Below are 20376 nucleotides of genomic sequence, written 5' to 3' on the forward strand. Positions count from 1 at the left end.
TAATTAGGCAGCATTTATTGCTGCATGCAAACACACCGCACATGCACAAGTGTTGAAACACTCATAGGGCCCTATTTTAACGATATAAAACGCGAAACGCAAGTAACTTTGTGGGCGGATCCCGGGCGCTGTTGCTATTATACCGGCGGGGTAAATTACTCTTGCGCCCGACGCAAATCTAAAATGGGTTGGTCTGAAGTAGCTTCATTATTCATAGGTGTGGTTTGGGCGTAACGTGAAATAAACCAATCAGAGTGCCACATCACATTCCCTTTAAAGGGATAGTTCATTTTAAAATTAAAATTCTGTCATCATTTACTCACCCTCAAATTGTTTCAAACCTGAATGCATTTCTTTCCCCTGCTGAACACAAAGGAAGATATTTGTCGGTATGTCAGTAACCAAACAGTTAACTGGTCCCATTGACTTCCATAGTAGGGAAAAAAAATACTATGGAAGTCAATTAGTAAGGAACTTTTTTACTATTAAAATGGCGGATTTGCCAGGCGCACGCCAGGAGCGGTTCATAGCCGAGGAGACCGGCATTCTCGTTAGGGCCGTAAAAGACAGAGAAATTACATTGTATGGGGATGGGAGAAACCCACCCAAATGAGCTTCGGTTAAACAGGCGTATAATAAATTGGATAAATGTGTAAGCTAGATTTAGGCCTATGCCTATTTTTTTTCACATCTTCATGGCCACAACAATGATTTCCCTCGTGTGTTAATATGTTTCCTTGTAATAATGTATGATTTGCAAAAATTAAAACTGCTGCGTCTGTTTAGATTAGAGAATCAAAGTGTATGCGTGTTGTTCACACGCTACATAATGGCCAAGCATGCGTCAGTGGCGGAATTGTTTTCTCAAACTGCAAAATAGCACCAGGGGACGTTTGCGCCGGAACACCTTTTTCGCTGAAATTTTCCTACAGGCCAATTGCACATTACACCTGAAGCCATTCTCAAGAGACTGGCACCCTTAGTAGATTTTTTGGCTGAGTGGATACATCGGTTTCTGAGGAAGTTTCTGTCCAGGATTTCCAGGTCGATTGCTCCTGTCTGCCTCTCGGTGACTGCTGCTGCTGCTGTGAGTTGGTTTGTGGCTGTATGCTTCGTCTAAGCCTCGTATTAGCTTCGTATTTCTTTCTGTTTTGAACCATTATTTACTATCATTTCTAGTTGTTTATACTACTAAATACAGCTTACCAACATCACATATTAACCTGACATCGCAAGCTTCCGTTACTACTAGCACAACACGCTAGTATTTCGCTAGCCTGTTAACGCGCCACCCGTGCACTCAGTTATTTATTTATTTATTTTTCTCTCGCGCGCCCGCGCCTTTGAGTTCATCAAAAGCCCAGGTGAGTAAGAATCAGTCAACAAACACGGTGAGTAATGACTTCTCCTGTTATTGTCACCTGCACTTCATGTCACATGTTTAGCATAGCCTTCTCTATCGGCAATATAGGATTTATATGTGATAAATGCAGAGAGACAGTCAGGCTGACGGAGAAGATTTCAGAAGAGACACGCATCCAAACTTTAATTGAGGATAGTAATAGTGCAAGAGCTTTAGATACTATTTTGGATGCGCCTAGCCTAGTGAACACTTTACACGATTCGGTTTCGGCTGAAGTAGAGCCCGTGCAGCAGGACAAATTGGTGACGGAGCGGCACTGTAGGTCGTGGATCAAAAAAACGCTCTTCCGTTCCGATTCCAACATTAAACAGATTCTCCCCACTCAGTAAAACACCCACTGAGAATCCTGTTGAATGTGCCCTAGTTATTGGCGATTCTATTACACAGAACGTGAAAATAGAGACACCAGCCACCATAGTCACATGTTTGCCGGGAGCCAGAACGCCTGACATCAAAGCAAATTTAAAACTGCTGGCTAATGCAAATTGTAAATTCTCTAAGATTATAATTCACGTCGGCACAAATGATGTTCGACTCCGCCAGTCGGAGATCACCAAAATGAACATTAAAGAGGTGTGTGAACTTGCAAGTACGATGTCAGGCAATGTAATTTGCTCTGGCCCCCTTCCTGTTCGCAGGAGTGATGAGATAGTTAGTAGATTGTGTTCACTAAATGGCTGGCTGTCGAAGTGGTGTCCGAAGATTGTATTCATCCCTCCTGGGATGGTGCTGCTCTTCTCTATAGTAGTTTGGCTCATAGTCTTAGGGATAAAACATGACAATCTGGGGTTCAGGTCAGGAAGCAGACAGACTGGCTTAACCGACCGTCTGCTAGCGGCCTCACGTCACCAAGGTCAGATAAATCCCATCACATAGAGCCTCTTTCACCTAGAAATCATCATATAGAGACTGTGTCTGTTCCCTGAACTTGGAAATCCCAAAAAACATCTAAACCCATCTAAGGTTAAAAATTTAATTGATGTTCAACAAATAAAAAACAGATATAATACAGATGAGCAAATTATAAAACTTGGGTTGCTGAATATTCGATCACTTACTCCAAAAGCACTTATTGTTAATGATATGATTTCAGATTATAACCTAGATGTGCTGTGTTTGACAGAAACTTGGCTAAAACCAAATGATTACATTACTTTAAATGAGTCCACCCCACAAGATTACAGTTATAAACATGAACCTCGTCTGAAAGGCAAAGGGGGGAGGTGTTGCTGTAATTTATAGTAATATTTTCAAAACCACTAAGAAATTTAGTTTTAAATATTATTATTTTGAAGTGTTGGTGCTTAATGTAAAAACATATATAGTGTAAATGATAAATCACATTTGAGATTTGTGCTGGCTACTGTATACAGGCCACCAGGGCACCATGCAGACTGTATCAAATAATTTGTGGACTTTCTATCAGAATTAGTATTGGTTGCAGATAAAGAACTAATTGTTGGTGATTTTAATATACATGTAGATAACGAAAAAGATGCATTGGGATTGGCATTTAAAGGTGCTTAAACAGTTTTTGTCACATACAGCAAACATCTCCTCACCATCCGCTAGCTGCCTGTCCCCTGAACACACTGTAAAAAAAAACGTTTTCTGTAGACCTCCTATGCTCCAGAAACAGCATTAATAAATCAAAATAAATAAACTCTATAACCCGCACCCAGAAACAGAACAAATAGTGTTCCAGCCAATAACCACCAAGAAGAATTTGAGGGTGGGGTTTGGGGAGTTAGTGCGCGCACACATGAAGTGGGTATGGAGGAGAGAGAAGCATTAGAGGAAATTTTGAATTATGACCGACACACGACCAAAGAAACAACGTTTCGAAGAACAAATAAAAAACAAGAGGGAAAAGGATAATGAATGCAGGAAGTCCCGAATTTACATTGGCAAAGCATTTGAAAGGTTGCGAGAACTCCGCCGGCAGAAGTGATTCCAATCCAACATTGACATCGCATTGACGTCGCTCTGTTTTTGCTGGACACGTGGGTAAATCCTTTTTTTTGTTGTTGCTAAATTGACGTTCATGTTTACCAAACCAAGACAATGATATAATTAGCTAGAACTATGTAGTCAGCGCTAACTTTTTTGAATACAACATATGTTTCTAGCAGCTAGCGATCGATCACTATTGTAAATGACCAAGCAACTCACAATATATGGAGACATTTTGTGTGAATGATTGTTTTCACCCACTCTTTGCTATTAAATTGAATGTTGATTTATAGACTATTGACAACTTTGACTAAATTTGTTTACGTTGGAGCCGTTGTTTATGGTCACTTGGGAACGCGAAGCTAAAGTTGTCTTGTTATTATTGCATCCTTGTATTAGAGCTAAAGTTATAACATCAGGTGGGTTGAACAAGAAGTTATGACACAGCTAACAAATTTTAATAATAAATAACTTAAAACTCGTATAGCAGGAGCTGCTTGTCTGTTATTGCAGCAAAGATAGTGCTACATAAACTTTAACACAGTTTCTTCTGCATTACTAAAGGATTCACATTACATAATGCACTACTATAAACATACTATTGTATAATTTGTTAAGACTTATAATTAAAACGTAAAAAAAAATATTTAATTTAATTTTTCATTCAATTACAGGCCAATCTCGAATCTGCCTTTTCTGTCAAAGAAACTAGAAAAAGCAGTATCCAATATATCTAAATTACGCCATATGCTCTCATTGACAAATGCGGAAAAATTAGTTCATGACCTCAAGGCTAGATTATTGTAATGCTCTACTGGGTGGTTGCCCTGTACGCTTAACAAACAAACTACAGCTAGTTCAAAACGCCGCAGCTCGAGTTCTTACCAGAACCAGGAAGTATGACCATATTAGCCCCGTTCTGTCAACACTGCATTGGCTCCCTATTAAACATTGTATAAATTTGAAAATATTGCTGATTACTTACAAAGCACTAAATGGTTTAACTCTGCAGTACTTGAGCGAGCTCTTAACACATTATAGGCCTTCACGTCTATTGCGATCTCAAAATTCCAGCCAGTTAATAATACCTAGAATATCAAAATCGACTGCTGGCGGTTGATCCTTTTCCTATTTAGAACCAACACTTTGGAACAGTCTTCCTATCATTGTCTGGGAAGCAAACACACTCTGACAGTTCAAATCTAGATTAAAGACACATCTCTTTGACCTAGCATTCACATAATACATTATAGACTTCTATAATTCAATGTTAGGCTGCATAGATTAGGTCAGCCGGAACTGGGAACACTTCCCATAAATCCTGATGTACTCGTTACATCATAAGAAGAATGGCATCTACGCTGATTTTAGTATCTTTATTTATCCCAAAGTTTTCCTGTAGCCTGCCGGATCCAAGCCGTATCCAGATCTGACGAAGGACCTTCGCCTGGACCCGAGGACAACGCAGTGCTGAAGTGCCAACTAGTCTCTCCCCTGTGAAGGATCCCTTTACCACTCTACAGATAAAGCGTTGTCAGGATAATTTCGGTTTCGCATATTTACCCCGAAGTGATACAATTATTTTTCTAAATTTTAAGGCCAGACAAGTAGTTTAAGGCTTGGTTTGTAGGGAATTACAAACCTGCGCACATATATTCAAATGCGCATAACTATATAATTAATTCTTAATGCGCACGTGAGCTAGCCTGGCAAGCCAGACCTACATCAAGATGTTAAGTCTGGCAACTCACCATTGGGATGGCTCAATCTGAGGGGCAGTATAAACGATTGTCTTTCAAATTCCCTCTGCACGCAATAGGATAGCGCTAAAACCAATTAACCAGAGCAACGAAGAAGGTGACGTAGTCAGAGCGGCAAAGATCCGGCCCAGAAAAACTCTGAACACTTCTTCCTTTTTTAAGAATGACTTAAGTGCTGTTCTTTGCTCTTTTCTCAAAGAAAAACTTAACTCCAAGTCCTCCAGAGTCGCGGCCAAAGCCGATTCAAAAGACCACTGTTCGCTAGCAGCAGCAGCCATTCTTTGTTTTCAAGTGGTAGGAAACCGTCGCAACTCTGTCGTCATTATGTTAAGCCCTCCCCTGCCTACTCTATACACAATGTGATTGGCCTGACCCAATTTAGGTTTTTCCAGCTCGAAAGTCAACGGAGAGTTGCTAGACTACCCTGGCTGCAAAAATTAATTTTGCTGCCGCCAGGGTGTGTCTATTTCTAGGCTACACGTGAGCGCCATCAGCGTTTATCACAGGTTCGCGTTTAAAGTCTGTGTAGAGAGAACGATTTTGTCTTAGCGGCCTCTAATTTAATAACTAATGATCCTTGCGACGGAAGTGAATCAATCAAAACTAACTTTAGTTGGAAAATATATTTATTCAAGAACCGCTATAAAGACAAAACAATCTCTGTTACCTTAAATTATCCGTTTACTACTGTAAAGCAGCTTTGAAACAATCAACATTGTTAAAAGCGCTATATAAATGAAGATGACATGACACACAAAACATCGGTGTTCACTTACATAAACCATCAGGGGGGTCTGTGGTTGCGCCCCTTATACAAGCTGACTCACCAGATCCTCCTGTGGGCTCAGGGGAAGTTGCTCTGAGGGCGGTATACATCATGGGTATTTAAATCAGGGGGCAGACATCCTGTCAATGCAGGGGCCGAGACCCGGGGAATGGAGACTCCACCCCGAGGTGGTGGAGCTCCTGAGGGAGAAGTTCGACCGAGCGGAAGTAGATCTGTTTGCATCTTTAAAGACGACTCATTTTCCACTCTGGTTCTGCCTCACTCATCCAGCTCCTCCTGCTGGACGCCATGATGCAGACGTGGCTGTGGTTGCATCTGTACACCTTTCCCACAATTGCTCTGCTCCTGGGAGTTCAGGAGAGAGACCATCTTCTATTAGTTGCCCTGTTCTGGCTGGCCCGAGTTTGGTTCTTGGACCTCGTGTCTCTCCTCGACGGCTCTCCTCTAGAGATTTTGCCCAGTAGGGACCTTCTTTCTTAGGTGAAGGGGTCGATCCTTTGTGGAGTTGTGGAAACTGTGGGCTTGGCCACTGAGGGGGCCCAGCTCATAAGTACAGGTCTCTCAACCGAGGTTGTTGAGACCATCCTCCTCTCCAGACCTCCATCCATGAGGACACTCTACACCCTGAAGTGGAGATTATTCACTTCATGGTGTGGAAATCCCCAGCTGGACCCAGTTAACTGCCCTGTTGGTACAGTACTGGAGTTCCTGCAGGAGCACTTATCTGCAGGGTTATCCCCCTCCACCCTATAGGTGTATGTGGTGGCCTTAGCTGCTTACCACACTCCGTTGGGTGGTATGTCTTTGGGTAGACACCCTCGAATAACCCGTTTCCTCCATGGCACCTTGATGCTTAGGCCTGCAGTCCGCACAAAAGTACTGGTTAGGGATTTGGCCATTGTTTTGGAAGGCCTTTCTTTGGCTCCCTTCGAGCCTATTGAAGAGGTTCCTGAGAAGTTTCTCACTTTAACCCTCTGGGGTCGGCAAACGCGCCGGCGCGTTTTACGGTTTGTTTTTACATAGCAGCAACATAGACTTAAAATACTCTGTTATTTATGGTCATATAGACTTAAGAAATATGAAAAAAGCATCTTTGAGATGTCTACTTTTGTATTTGTCCACTTACAATAAAAAACAAAACGGTGTGCTTTTGTAAAATAAAGAAGAAAAAAAACAGGGTGTACTTTCTGCCTCTCCGTCTCGTGAACTTTTTTTCTTGAGCACGTCTCTAAACATAAACAAAACTCAGCGAATACTTGTCACACATTTATGAGCTATATATCTTTATAATCATTTAAATGTGTACTTTTAAATGACCTGATTCAAAAAGAAAACAAATATTCTCTGTTTAAGTATTTTGTATAAAAACCAACAAAATATCAAGTTTCTCAAACCCTTGCTCATTAGTTTTAATGTGACCACACGCGCAAAAGATATAGACATGCAAATCGTCCACGCGTTTATTACCTCATTACCTCAAAAGCAAAGCACCTAACTTCATCAGTCCTCTGCTTTTCGTCGAGTTTGGAAGACAAGCTAGCTGTGAGCTTATTGGATTTACGGTACATCCGAAGAAGAAGAACGCGATTTGAAGACAAAGATTTTAAGGTAAGAAATAATTCTGAATTATATTAGTTAGTGTTCTTGTTGCATAAACTTCACATTCAGCGGCTCCATCGCTTCAGTAAATCTTCTCTGCACACGCTGTGAGTTTGAGTCAGTCGCGCTCTCTGTTTGAAAAGCAAAACGCATGAACTTACTCATGATTTCTCCCAGCATGAGGAGAGAGCTGTCAGTCAATAAATGAGAAAACAAAGTAACTTGCATTACTTATTTGAACTAAACTAGTAATCTGATTACGTAACTCGCGTTACATTTAATGTGTTACTTCGACACTGCTTATTATTGTTATTGTTTAGTTTTTTCAAAGTATTACTTGTGATCTTAACATGACAGCACAGCACCCCCACCCCACCCTCTATTTTGAATAAAAGCCTTTTTTCCTAATACATTGGTATAACTGAAGTCCTATCATTTCTTTAAAGTTACACTATGTAGAAATTGTGTTTTTGTCAAACAGCGACCCCTAGAGTCGCTGTGGAATACCCACCCCCACCCTGTACACCGGTACCTGTTCGGTACAGAGCGCCGGGCATGGAACAGGCACAGATAGACTCCGAAGATATTGACCAGGTAACGTTTCACGATTTCATACAAATATTACTGCATAGTCTACTGAACTACTGATGATGGTAATAGGATAATAATAAGTTTATGTCAAGTGTTAGACTACTTTATAATAATAAAGTAGCCCACCGCGTTTGCAGGCTTATAACGTTGTTACATGATTGCAGCTAAATCTCAAGTAAATAGCCTATAGTCTAGGCCTACTGTATAATTTAATTTGTGTTTTTTTTATTGTAATCTAAACATTACAAAATGCCAGATGACATCAATAAAGTTAAATGTACGTCGCATTATTTCATGACATTGGCTGTTATGATGTCATTAGACATGATTATTGCAATTTATCATAATAGTTTGCAAATTGTGCTCGTTTATGGCGCTTTTCCACTACACAGTACCAGCTCGGCTTGGCGAGCCGAGGCGAGCTGAGGCGATACTAAAATGTGACATGAAACACGGCAGACGGCTGATTGGTCAGAGAGAATTGTCACAATTCACTGCGTCATCATTGCACGCGCCAGACGGAGTATCCTGAATAACCCCGACATTTTTTAATAGTTTTGCCAGAGATTGCGTGATATACCCATTACTAATATTATGTAAAACAGCATACACTCGATTTCCTCCTTTGTCCTGTGTGTCTGGGTAGCGGGTGTGTGTCACGTCACTATGACGACCAGGTACTATTGTCTCGAGCCGAGACGAGACGAGTCAGGTCGAGCTGGTACTGGTAATGGAAAAGCGGTTTTACACTATTTACAACCTCTAGGCTTATTTTTGTCCTGATAATTATGTGAGATATTGATAACTGTTCTCATGATAATCGCAGGAATCAACATCAACAGCGTCGTCTGACATAATGGATTGAATGAACAGCTTTGTAAAAAAAAATGACATACTACAAGCAAGTGCAACAACATACAACATAGAACGCAAACAAGTTTACAAATAAGAGATTTATTGACTAGTCCATCAACAAGATCGCCAGGTCAGCATTGAGTGAAAGCCTGACCGAGTGGGACTCTTCTCCGGTTCCTCACGTGGTCAGATTATCTTTTCCTAGTCTATTCCGAGCACGTTTTCTTTGCTTTTTCCATCGTTGAGTATCAGGTCTGAAATGCGCGCAAGTGTCTTCGTGCTTCATAAGTTGTTAATGTGTGTGACGTCGTTGCCGTAAAGCAAGTCGTGATTCTCGCGAGATTTATCGGGGCCCCTCCTCTCAAACTTGCATTGCTGGTTTTTTTAAGCGGCGCCCTACTATGAGTTTGTTTACCACTGAAATTACTTTGAAGCTGTTATATTAAGGTACAATTTCTACATAGTGTGCCTTTAAAAGCACTTCTCTTTTTTTTTAAAGTAAACTTTTTTTTTTGTATCTCTATGTCATTTGTATTTGATATGAAGAACTGACGTTTAGTCAGAAGGGAAAATCCAGACACTGGACTCAAAATTTCCCACAACGTCATTCCGTTCAAAGCGTTTCGAGCGGAACAGAAGCAGGGATTAGGATAGCTCTGGAAAGAGACCAGCCTCAGGAGACAGTTTTCAGTGAGGTTGAATTAAGATCACAAATGAGTCACAATTCTGTTCTCATCTGAGAAAGCAGGGAAAAACAAGGCATATAAACATTAATATAATTCAATATAAAAACATAATAATTATGTATAGCAATGAAATACATTTAGCAAGTTAATTTTTTTTTAATTATTAAGTAAAAAATTATGACCTATACTACATAAAATACTACATTTAATACATAAAATAAAACATGGTTCAAGTTTTATTGCAGTAGTTTATAAATAAATAAATGCATAGATAAATTAATAAATTACTTGTCAAATTACTATTGTCATTTAACTACATTTTTAAGCATCTACTGTATTAATAAATGGTTTTAAATACGTATAAAAAAGTTGACAAACGGATTAATAAAAGCAACTGGTCAGTCATTTTTTTATGCAATTTAAATTATTCTTTATTTATTGTTACATTATAAACATCAATTAAAAATAAAGTTTAAATATGTTTATTTTTTATTTTATTTGAAAAGTGATATTTATTCAAATTTTTATTTTTAAATTAATACATTAATGATGGATTTCTTTGTTCTATTTAAATGTGGCACATCTAGTCATCCTAGCTGGAAGCATAACACGTTTATAAAACAAAATCAATTTCAATGTCAATTTTCATGTAATGTCATAATATTATTGATACAATTTAAGGTTTATTTTAAATACATTTTTGTAAATTTCTATTTAAAGAGACATTTGGTACTATTGTGGGTAATCACTCAATGACCAGTGTAAAATCTGGGTCCTAAAGCAAAACCAGTTAAGTCCCACTGCTTTATACAATTTTAATTATTACAGTTGTGTTTCTGATCACTGTGGCATGTTGGTGAAGTTGGCAGAAATAGTCCCCTGTCTGCTTTCTGAACAAATTTTTAGTCAGTCATATTTCTGGCAGTGACGTCTGGCAGTTCTCAGTAAGGCCTGTTATTAAAAGACTTGTCCAACACCTCCCTGAGATGAAGAGAAACCAAGTACAAACTTTCCTTGCCATCTAGCTGACCAAGGCAGGCCTGTACCCTGGGAGAAAGTTCTCAGAGACGTGAGAGTGAGGGAGGGAATGTTTGTGTAAATCTGTCTGCATTTTTATGTGTGTTGGAGAGGTCTGGAAAAGACCAAGTGCGTTTGATCATGGCAGGTATCATCTTCTTATGTGTGACAGCAACTCATGATGAAAGCTTTTGAAGAAAACAGAAGATGTCAGCGAGGGAGCGAGATAGAGAGAGTAAGAAATTAGTGAGTGAAAGTGAGAGACAGAGACAAAACAAAGTGTATGCTAAGCATCATTAACTAAATTACCTATTTAAATAACACTTAAAATGAACATAACATAATAGTCCATTTATTTCTTTATCATTATTGGTGTGAATGGGCCAGACTTTGGGACAAAAGGAGAACTAAAATTAGGATCAATATCATCGAGGCGTTTTCGAGATGCCGAGAGCTCCACGTCCGTGACTAACTTGGACTTGACAGAGCTTCACGAGTCACGACTTGACAGGGACGCCGCTCTTGCATGTACTTTATTAGACAGGTGAGAAAATTTACATAAAACAAATCAATGTTATATAGTTCAACATGATGAAATGTTAGAATATGATCAGTATGTTATTCTAATGTTGATCTAGCTTACTGCTAGTCTCAAATAGCAAACAAACTGACACATAGAATAACATTATAACTTTCAACAGACTCAAATGCAGTTTAGTGTGATAGTGTAGAACAAGTGAAACAGCGCTGCGTTACCTCACAAGTTTAATTCGTCAAATAAACTGACCTGTGTGAGTAGTAATTCAGCACTTGCGGGTAGTTCGGTAGAATTAAATGTCTTAATTCCTAATATCCGCGGGACTCGCGTATGGCGTTGATATCTGTATCTCATTAGCAATCGCGCCCAGCTTCATACCACAGTCATGTTTAAAAACATGAATGTTTTCACTCATCCATAAACATTATTAGATCCATCAGCATGACAGCAATTCCAATCGTTCCGATTCCAACCTACGCCTTTGTTATTGTAAGAGGTTAGAGACCCCTAGCTGCGAAAAAAATGACATATTGTAGCTTTAAGAAACAGTCAAAGGTTGAAGAAAAGTCTGCCATCAGAATATCTTCTTTTGTGAAAGTCATTCAGGTTTAGAATGACATGATGGGGAGTGAATGGAAACTTTTTAATTTTTTTAAACTATCCCACAAAGCCACAAAGACATCAACCAGCTGGCAGTCCCTCGTTCACACATTTCCCCCAGTATGACTCATTTGGACGAGGCAAACTTCTTTCTGCTGTATCTGAGGACTCACCTCTAATGTGGTTAAGACTATCTTTGTGACGGAGGAGAAGTAGGCGTCCCACAGGAACTGTGTCTGCTGCCGCAGTGCCAGGATTCTGTCAGAACTCACAGACCTGGTGATAGATGGAACCTGGAAGAGTGAGACAGAGCATGATCTGCTTTCAGATGTACTGTGTGTTTGTGTATTCAAGGATGCTTTAGTGGTTAGCCCAACTTTTGTGCTGTCTGTAATTCAAGTGTCAAGTGGACATTGATAAAATTTGGAGCGATTAACAACTAAAATTCTACTCTGTACCTCACACAAAACTATTGCATACCACCAGAGAGCACTTCAAATACAATGCCATTTGGGCTACTTGTTGCCATTTTTTTTCAAATTATTTCGATTACAATAAATAGACTCTGCATTTTACGTTTTGCTTCATTGTTTATTTTTAAGAAATGGTTAAGGTTAGGTTTAGAGTTAAGAGAGGGTTTAGCAGCTAAAACAAAACAAAACAAAAAAACATTATATTAAACACAAAATTGTATTTTATTGACAGCCGAATTATTTTAACAGAATGGAATAAATTAAAAGTTCTATCAATAACTAACATTAATAGCAGATAGAAAAGATACACTGTTAAATCAATGCAAAGTAAATATTCTCCAAATAATATTGTAATAATTTGCTTTGTCTTAGTACAGTGACCATATAAAGTTATTTAATTATGGAAACAAGTTGTCTTTAATATGGTGCTTAATATTTTTTCCTATAGTGTATAAGCTGGACACTATACATGAAAATACGGTATATAGCTGCATTTATATATCAAATGTTGGGGTCCCTGGAATAAAACACAAAGTTAATATCCTATGATAATGTCCTATTAATATTAATGTGAAATAAAACATTACAGTAATTGGTGAAATGTGTGTATTTGAATTGTGTGTGTGTGTGTGTGTGTGTGTGTGTGTGTGTGTGTGTGTGTGTGTGTGTGCGTGCGTGTGTGTGTGTGCAAGTCTAAAATGTCATTTATTACTATTCTGTATGTTGTACCAGCAAAATCTTTGATCTTTTTAAAAGTTAGAAGAGAATATGCAAAAATATGAAGAAATCAGTTGTCTCTGAAGGCAATTTTTTTCTTCCGTAATTTGGAGGGAATAGTGAATTGGCTTGATAAATTAAAAAGTGTGATACGATCACCCCTAAATCACATTTAAAACGTCCGGATTGAGAATTTGAGCAACAATTAATTAAAGCTCCCAGTGCAGTGAGTGGTCACTTTACATGTGGGACAAAGCAAGTCAGCTGTTTCATTCTGCTGTTCAGAGGAATGATGGAGGATTTTAAATGGATAGTTATATAGTAGTGTTTTCTCACTACTGTGTGATCAAATTAGTATAAAGAAGACTATGACGATGTGTTTGTGGGAGCGTCTTGGGGGACTGATGGTGTGGTGTGTGTGTGTGTGTGTGTGTGTGTGTGTGTGTGTGTACCTGCAGCAATAATCTCTCATCTCCAATGATAGCGGCTTTACTCCAGTCAATGACCTCTGAGAAGGGCAGCTCCCATCCGTTACTCAGCAGCACAGGAATACAGGCCGCCTGTGGAACACACACACACACACACACACACACACACACACACACACACACACACACACACACACACACACACACACACACACACACACACACACACACACACACACACACACACACACACACACACACACACACACACACACACACACGTACATATCAAATTCTCACCCCTCTACACAACTGCCACCAACAACTGTACAACACTTTCACAGTGTTCATTTCAATCGATCAACTGTTGTCAAAATGTACACTGACACCTTGAAACAATGTCATTTTCTCTGTGGACTTACCGGTATATGCCAATAGCTTCTAAATTTTAAAATGTTCAGGAATTATACATTCTAAAATTCTAAAAAGTTTGTATTTTCGGCAACATTTTATAATAAGGTTCCAACATTAATATTAGTTAACTACATTGAAATAATGAACTTTGAAAAAAACTTCTAAAGCATTTATTAATCTTTATATTAAATTCAAATTGCGCCTATTATGCATTTTCGGATTTCCTTTTACCTTACCTATTTCCTAAACGAGTTATCAGTAATTCCAGCCTTACTTCCTGCATGAACCTAACAAATCTGCATAATGCCAGCCTATGGTCCTCATTGTCTGCCCGCGAACAACGTCTACTTTGACACTCAAACACTGTTGCAGAGGCCTGGAAGAGTTTGGTTTGTGTTTCCGACACTGTTTTCTGTGCTGCGAAAGCAAATATATTTAGCTGCACTTCCAAAGGATTATGACTCTCAGGCTGGAATTGATACGGTAAAACTGCTGCCATCGTTACTGTTCGTATCACTGTTAATCAAGCACTCAGGAAGCTGCCAGAGCGGAAATTCAGATATGGCAATGGGCGTTTTGTTTCCGAAATGCTCTGTAAGCGGAAGATATGTAGACTGTGTTGTTTAGCGTGAGCATGCTGTGTTGTTATTCCAAATGTGTGAGTGTGTGTAGAATGCTGTTTTGAGTGGATATTGGGACACGAGAGAAGTACAAAGCCTTCTTTAAATAATAGTTCAGCAACCACATGTTACACCGCGACTACTAACAAACGACTCATTCATGGAAATGATTCATGGCGAATGAAAGGTACGTGAACCCACTGCAAGGTTCAGTTTCAGTTTCGATTTGTAAATCATTTATTTTTATTTTATTCATATATTTTTTCAGGTTTTTTTTTTCTCGGTTCTGAATAAGCCTACCATTAAATTTAAAGGATTTAGAAAAGTAAACGTTTACAGTGTTTAGGGTTTGTTAACGTTTCATTTTATTTACTGGTATTTTACATTATTTCTGAATCTAATAATAATATGTGACTTATTTAGGCCTACAGATGCAACTTATCTATTTTTTTTACTACGCAAGTTTGACCAGGTTCGACTAATTTTCTGGAAAATATGATAAATAGGCCTAATAAAATTGAGCTGTAGCCTATTGTTAAAGGAACCGTATGTAAGAAATGTATTTCAATTAATCATAAAATGGCCCTGATATGTCACTAGACATTAAGAAATCATGTTCATTTCAAATACTTATATCACTGACAACAGTAGTCCGGCCGGGATGTTGTCATTTAAAAGTGAAGTTGCAGCCTTCAACTGATGTTGATGTTGTCATGTTGTGTTTTGGCCTGATGCGCCACCCTCCACCTATCTACCAATCACGAAGTCAGTAGTGTTTCGGCATCCGGGTTGCCAGCTCTTCTCTAGTCTTGCCATTGAAAGCAACTTGTTAGCAGCCTACGTTCCTGCTGGATCCTGCAGCCTATCTGGCAACCTCGAGTCAGGGGGAGGGGGAGGGGATACACCGCTCAGTAATTTGAAAGTGATTGCAGTACCAGTTTTGGCCACAATCTTACATACGGTTCCTTTAAAAAGCAAATTTACAATGGCGACCGTTTGCACCAATAAATCAAACATATTACCGTATGTTCATTACTCTCTCCCACATTAACTTTGGGCTTAATCACTGTTATCATTATGAGGGGGTCCTTGGAAAATGTTCTACCCTATGAGCTCACTCCAAAAAGTTTGAAAACCCCTGAGCTAACCAATAACCACTCTTTTTTCATACCTCTCAGAGGACTACTAAGAACTACTATACAGGTTCATAATTAACATCAATAATGCATAATGTATAATTAATTCTAAAGTGAAGATCATGGTAACCCACTAGACCACTTAATGACTCAAGTATTACCAAATCCTTCAAAAGGCATTACTAATTATTTGGATCAGTATTCTAAAGTGAAAAGTATGTAATGACTGAAATCATTGTAAGCTTTTAAAGTTTATGTAAAGTATTGGATAGTAATGACTCTAATATTACTACATTCTTCTAAAGGAATTACTAATTATTTGGATCAGTATTCTAAAGTGAAAAGCATGAAAATTCCCTAGTAATGACTGAAGCTTTTGAGGTTTTTGTGAGATTTCGGATAGTAATTCCTTCAGATGGATTTGGTAACACTTGTGTCATTAAAGTGGGTTACCATGATCTTCACTTTAGAATACTGATCAGAATAATTAGTAATTCCTTTAGAAGGATGTAGTAACATTAGAGTCATTATTATCTAAGTGTACATTTACATGAAAACGATATGCTTAAAACGGAGAGGCTTTTCCTTTGAGTTTTCCACGTACAGACGACAACATTGTCAAAATGATCCCAATTCACACGGATCCGTGAAAACGACTAAAAACTGTGTATTCTGCTGCCAGTCCATTAAATGGAGATGAAACACTATAGACTGAACACGTAATACGCATGTGCATGACTTTATCGTCTTCAGAGATTCACGTTTTTGTAGTTACACCTAGACCATTTTCAAAAACTTGCAGTTTTAAAGTTTACATTTTCAGGCATCCAAAACGGTGTTGTCATGTAAATGAACGGCCAAAACGCATAAAAAGTTTGTTGCTTTTAGTTGAAAACAGTGTAATGTAAACAGACAAGACTCTACTACCTAACAAAACAAAAACTGTTTACGAACCAATAACATTATAGATTTGTATAATTGGTCTTCAAGGAGGCAGGTAGTCTGCAGGTTTAGGTTTGGGTGAGAAGGCCTTTAAATTCAAGACTGCACCTGACCGTCCAGCATTCAAAGGTGACAGTCATATGGAAGACTTAAGGAGGTTTGTGCCAGATATCAGGAGTGAGGCAGAGACCACCGCTTTGGTAATCCCACCTGACCTTTCACACAGACACCTTCCATCACACACACACACATGCCTTCTATCACTCCAAGGTTTTTTTTTTTTTAATCGGGATGGTTGACAACACAAGGACTGCCCCACATGCACAAGCATCTAAAAGCCTTTTGATGTCTCTTTTCAAAGTGCTCCCATCAGAGAGCACCACACAGGGAGCCACTGCCTCACTCAACTACTGGAGAGATGTGAAAAATACTGAGGAAATTCAAACACCCTGTGTTTACCTCCTATATCTGACTGACAAATATCGGTTTTGACAGGCTAAAGATGGGACTGAAAAGAGTCTTCACTGGAAGACTCATATGAACACTTTTTTATTATTATTAATCCACTTTCTGATCTTATGCAACTCTATACTTATTTTTAGAGGATGGACTGTTTCTCATTATGTGGCCTTCATAATTATACGTTTTTTTTTTTTTTTTTTTTTTACACACCATTTATCTGGGGCAAATATGTAGCTGAAGTCACCTACATTTTACATATTGTTATAATAATATATATGAATCAAGATAAAAAGAACAACTAAGCGTAATGGTACTACAATGTTTTTTTGGAAAATAACCTTTCATTACTATGTCTATTGGTCATTTAAATTTAACAAACTCGCTTTTTATTGCTTGAAAAGTGTTTAATTGTGTTCTTTTTTAAAAACTGACAGTAAAGATTGTATATTTATTGTATTTATTTTTACAAAAAATATATATATTTGAAATAAAAGGTATTCTAAAATTCTGATTTTAGGTATTAAGGTTTCCACAAAAATTGTACTGTAAAATTTATAATGTTCCAAGTTACTATTAATAATTAATCATATTAATTAATAATATAAATAGTATTATGTATTATGCAAACTCTCTGTTCATCTTAGAATCCTCCATGTATGGCATTGACAAGTTCTGCATTCTAGCAGCCAGATATTAAGATATTGAGCTGAAGTTTCATCTCATGCATTCTGCATCACTGCTCATAGGTGTTACTGGCTTGTATGCCACTTTTCACAAAATTTACAGTTCACAAAACAGCTCATCTTCTCAAACCTAGATTAATTAGTTGCTTAATTGGTATTGGGAACATCAAAATATAATATAATGCACAAAAGTTATGTGGAAGAGGCACTGAACTGTATTTTCTTCCTAATACAAAAAAAAAGAAGTGATGGAAGTGGAGTTTCAGCTGCATAGTTGATTCTCCTGACTAACCTCAGAGGAGAGACTGTGAAAACAACTAATGAATAACCACAGAGAGAGAGAGAGAGAGAGAGAGAGAGAGAGAGAGAGAGAGAGAGAGAGAGAGAGAGAGAGAGAGAGAGAGAGAGAGAGAGAGAGAGAGAGAGAGAGAGAGAGAGAGAGAGAGAGAGAGAGAGAGAGAGAGAGAGAGAGAGAGAGAGAGAGAGAGAGAGAGAGAGAGAGTGAACGATTTATTAATAGTTCTCTTCACCTCTCCTCTTCAATATAAGAATCTCTGGGTGTTTTTGAAAAGATGACAGAATGTCAATATCAATAACCCCTACGTCAGAGTAGTGTAACCTCAGGGCTCCAAACGGCTGAGCCCTAAAAACATCCAAGTCAATCAAAAACACCTGTTCTGAAAGGAAGCATGCTGTGAAAGTGTTTTAGACAGGCAAACTTCAGAGTCACCTACCTGCAGGGCCTCTAGAAAACGGAAGGACCCAAGCCGCCTGCCCCGAGGAACAAGGCAAAAACTGGAGTTGTGTAGCAGCTCCTGGTAATCAAATCTGTGGACACACACATAAACACAAAATGCCAGAAAACATTAGAATCTGCACTTAAAAAAAAAAAAAAAAAGTTATATTGTTAAACATTTTGTTCCCTTTCGAAAGGGAACTCGCACTGCGACGATTGACGCTAAGGGGAACGCCTCAGGCATGACAGGTGTCTTAAATTACTATCAAATCACGGCAATCCTGTTGACCGGCGACAGCCCATGAATCATTAACGTGCAACCTGGAAGTAGAAGGGCGCCTTGCAAACATGATAATCATCTTTCCGTTTTCAGGGACTGTTCTGTCTGTAAGCGCTTGAAAATCAAGTAATTATGAAGTGCACTGAGAAGGCTGAGTGCTTCCAGAAGTGTGCAGACCCGTGCTCAAGATATTTGACGCCGGGTGACACACATGAACAGTGCGTTTTCGGTCTGGGAAGGAAAAGCGCGCAGGCAGGTCTCGAGGAAACTGCCTGTGCAAATTGTGAGCGTTTTTCTTTGAGAACGCTCCACTCTCAGCCTCTGGCCCTCTGGATTTCGTGGCTCAGGTCTCACTCGTGCTGAACAAAAAAGAAAAGAAAAGCAGAGCGGCGACGTGCGTTATGCGGGATTTTGAGGGGATAGGAGAGCGAACATCGACACTGAGAGCTCCAACCCTGCCAGTTTGAATGGCAGTGCACGTCAGGCTGATCTGCTGAGGGATCTCACCTGGGGGTGGGTCCCCTGAGGCGGTTACTGCGCTGCGCCACACCACAGATCTAGCTCCCCGGGCCACCAAACAGACTGCAGCCGTGATCGGCCGGCCAATGGCGGCTTTAGTGGCCATGGAGAGACATCTGTGGTTGAACCTGGGCAACATTGGGGAGAAAGAGAAAGGCTTTCTCCTCGATTCGCCGGTTTCGCCCTCTGAGCTTTTCGGCACCTCCGTGGCGGTGGTTGTAAAGTTCAAAGAGGCGAAGGCGCACTCAGCTGCATTTAGGACCACGTACATCGCTGAGGACCGTAGACAGGGCCAGAGAGCCTCTTGTGCGCCTCAGAGTGTCGCCTCTTGTGCGCCTCCCTCCGTGGAGGAGTAGGTCGCAAAAGAGGCGCAACTCCCGCAAGAAGAGGGATCTAAAGGAGGTGATCCGGCACAAACGCACACAGCGTCGGTGATGGATCACTTCCCCTGAGGGCGTGATTATATCTTAGCCCTCTCCTCTCTTCCCCGACTCCCCAGGCGCTTCTAACATCAGGCATGAGGCTGGGCCCATGGTGAGAACAATGTTCTGATGGCCCGCCTCGGCTTGGTTAGTGAGTGTGCCTCTTTCAGGCATGTAAAGGTGGTACATGTTCATAAAGAACTGTCTGGTGAGTATTCACTTCGCACACCCCAGGTGAGCTGAGTTGGTCTTCTTTAAGAGTAGTTTTTGTGTGCAACTAACAATAAAATGTATCTCTCTACAGACCTTGTTTCCTAAATAGAGCTAGGGGGTCATGTCAATGTCATAAGGTAATTTTTGGGGGAATATTAGGGTCCTGAAGTTCCCCTGTTAGGTGGCTATAACAATAGAGAGAATCACTAGTAGTATGGACTTGTTTTGTGAGTATGTGATGGCTTCCCCTGTTGTCATATGTAAGATAAAGTGAGGTGTGCCACCGCTCATTCTAGCTGTAAAACTATGTTTTAGGCTTCCTCTTATGGTGAGAGCATTTGAGGCTGCCGCTCATTCATATGAAATGTGTTATCTGCGAAGAGTTGATTGCAGAACGTCATTCTAGAAAGAAGAATGGGAATGTTTATGCTACCGCTTGTTTTATCTACACAGATCTGTGTTAGCCCTATTAGCCACCACAGGGTAGAGTTTTTAGTCTCTCTCTCTCGCTCTCAAAAACAA

The 20376-nt window shown here is 39.5% G+C and overlaps 1 protein-coding gene across 1 annotated transcript in view; it reads right to left on the reverse strand.

The window, feature by feature from the left end:
- The window catches only part of LOC307012449 (exostosin-1), a gene marked incomplete at its 5' end in the record, with an annotated part of 349853 nt that overhangs the window by 56978 nt on the left and 272499 nt on the right, over positions 1 to 20376 (reverse strand). The window contains 3 exons of the mRNA XM_079639118.1: positions 11983 to 12102; positions 13452 to 13559; positions 18419 to 18512. Of these exons, the coding sequence (XP_079495244.1) occupies positions 11983 to 12102; positions 13452 to 13559; positions 18419 to 18512 (322 nt within the window). The remainder of the gene's footprint in view (positions 1 to 11982; positions 12103 to 13451; positions 13560 to 18418; positions 18513 to 20376) is intronic.

The sequence above is a fragment of the Phoxinus phoxinus genome, assembly GCF_949152265.1.
Source record: "Phoxinus phoxinus genome assembly, chromosome: 16".
Taxonomy (NCBI): Eukaryota; Metazoa; Chordata; class Actinopteri; order Cypriniformes; family Leuciscidae; genus Phoxinus; species Phoxinus phoxinus.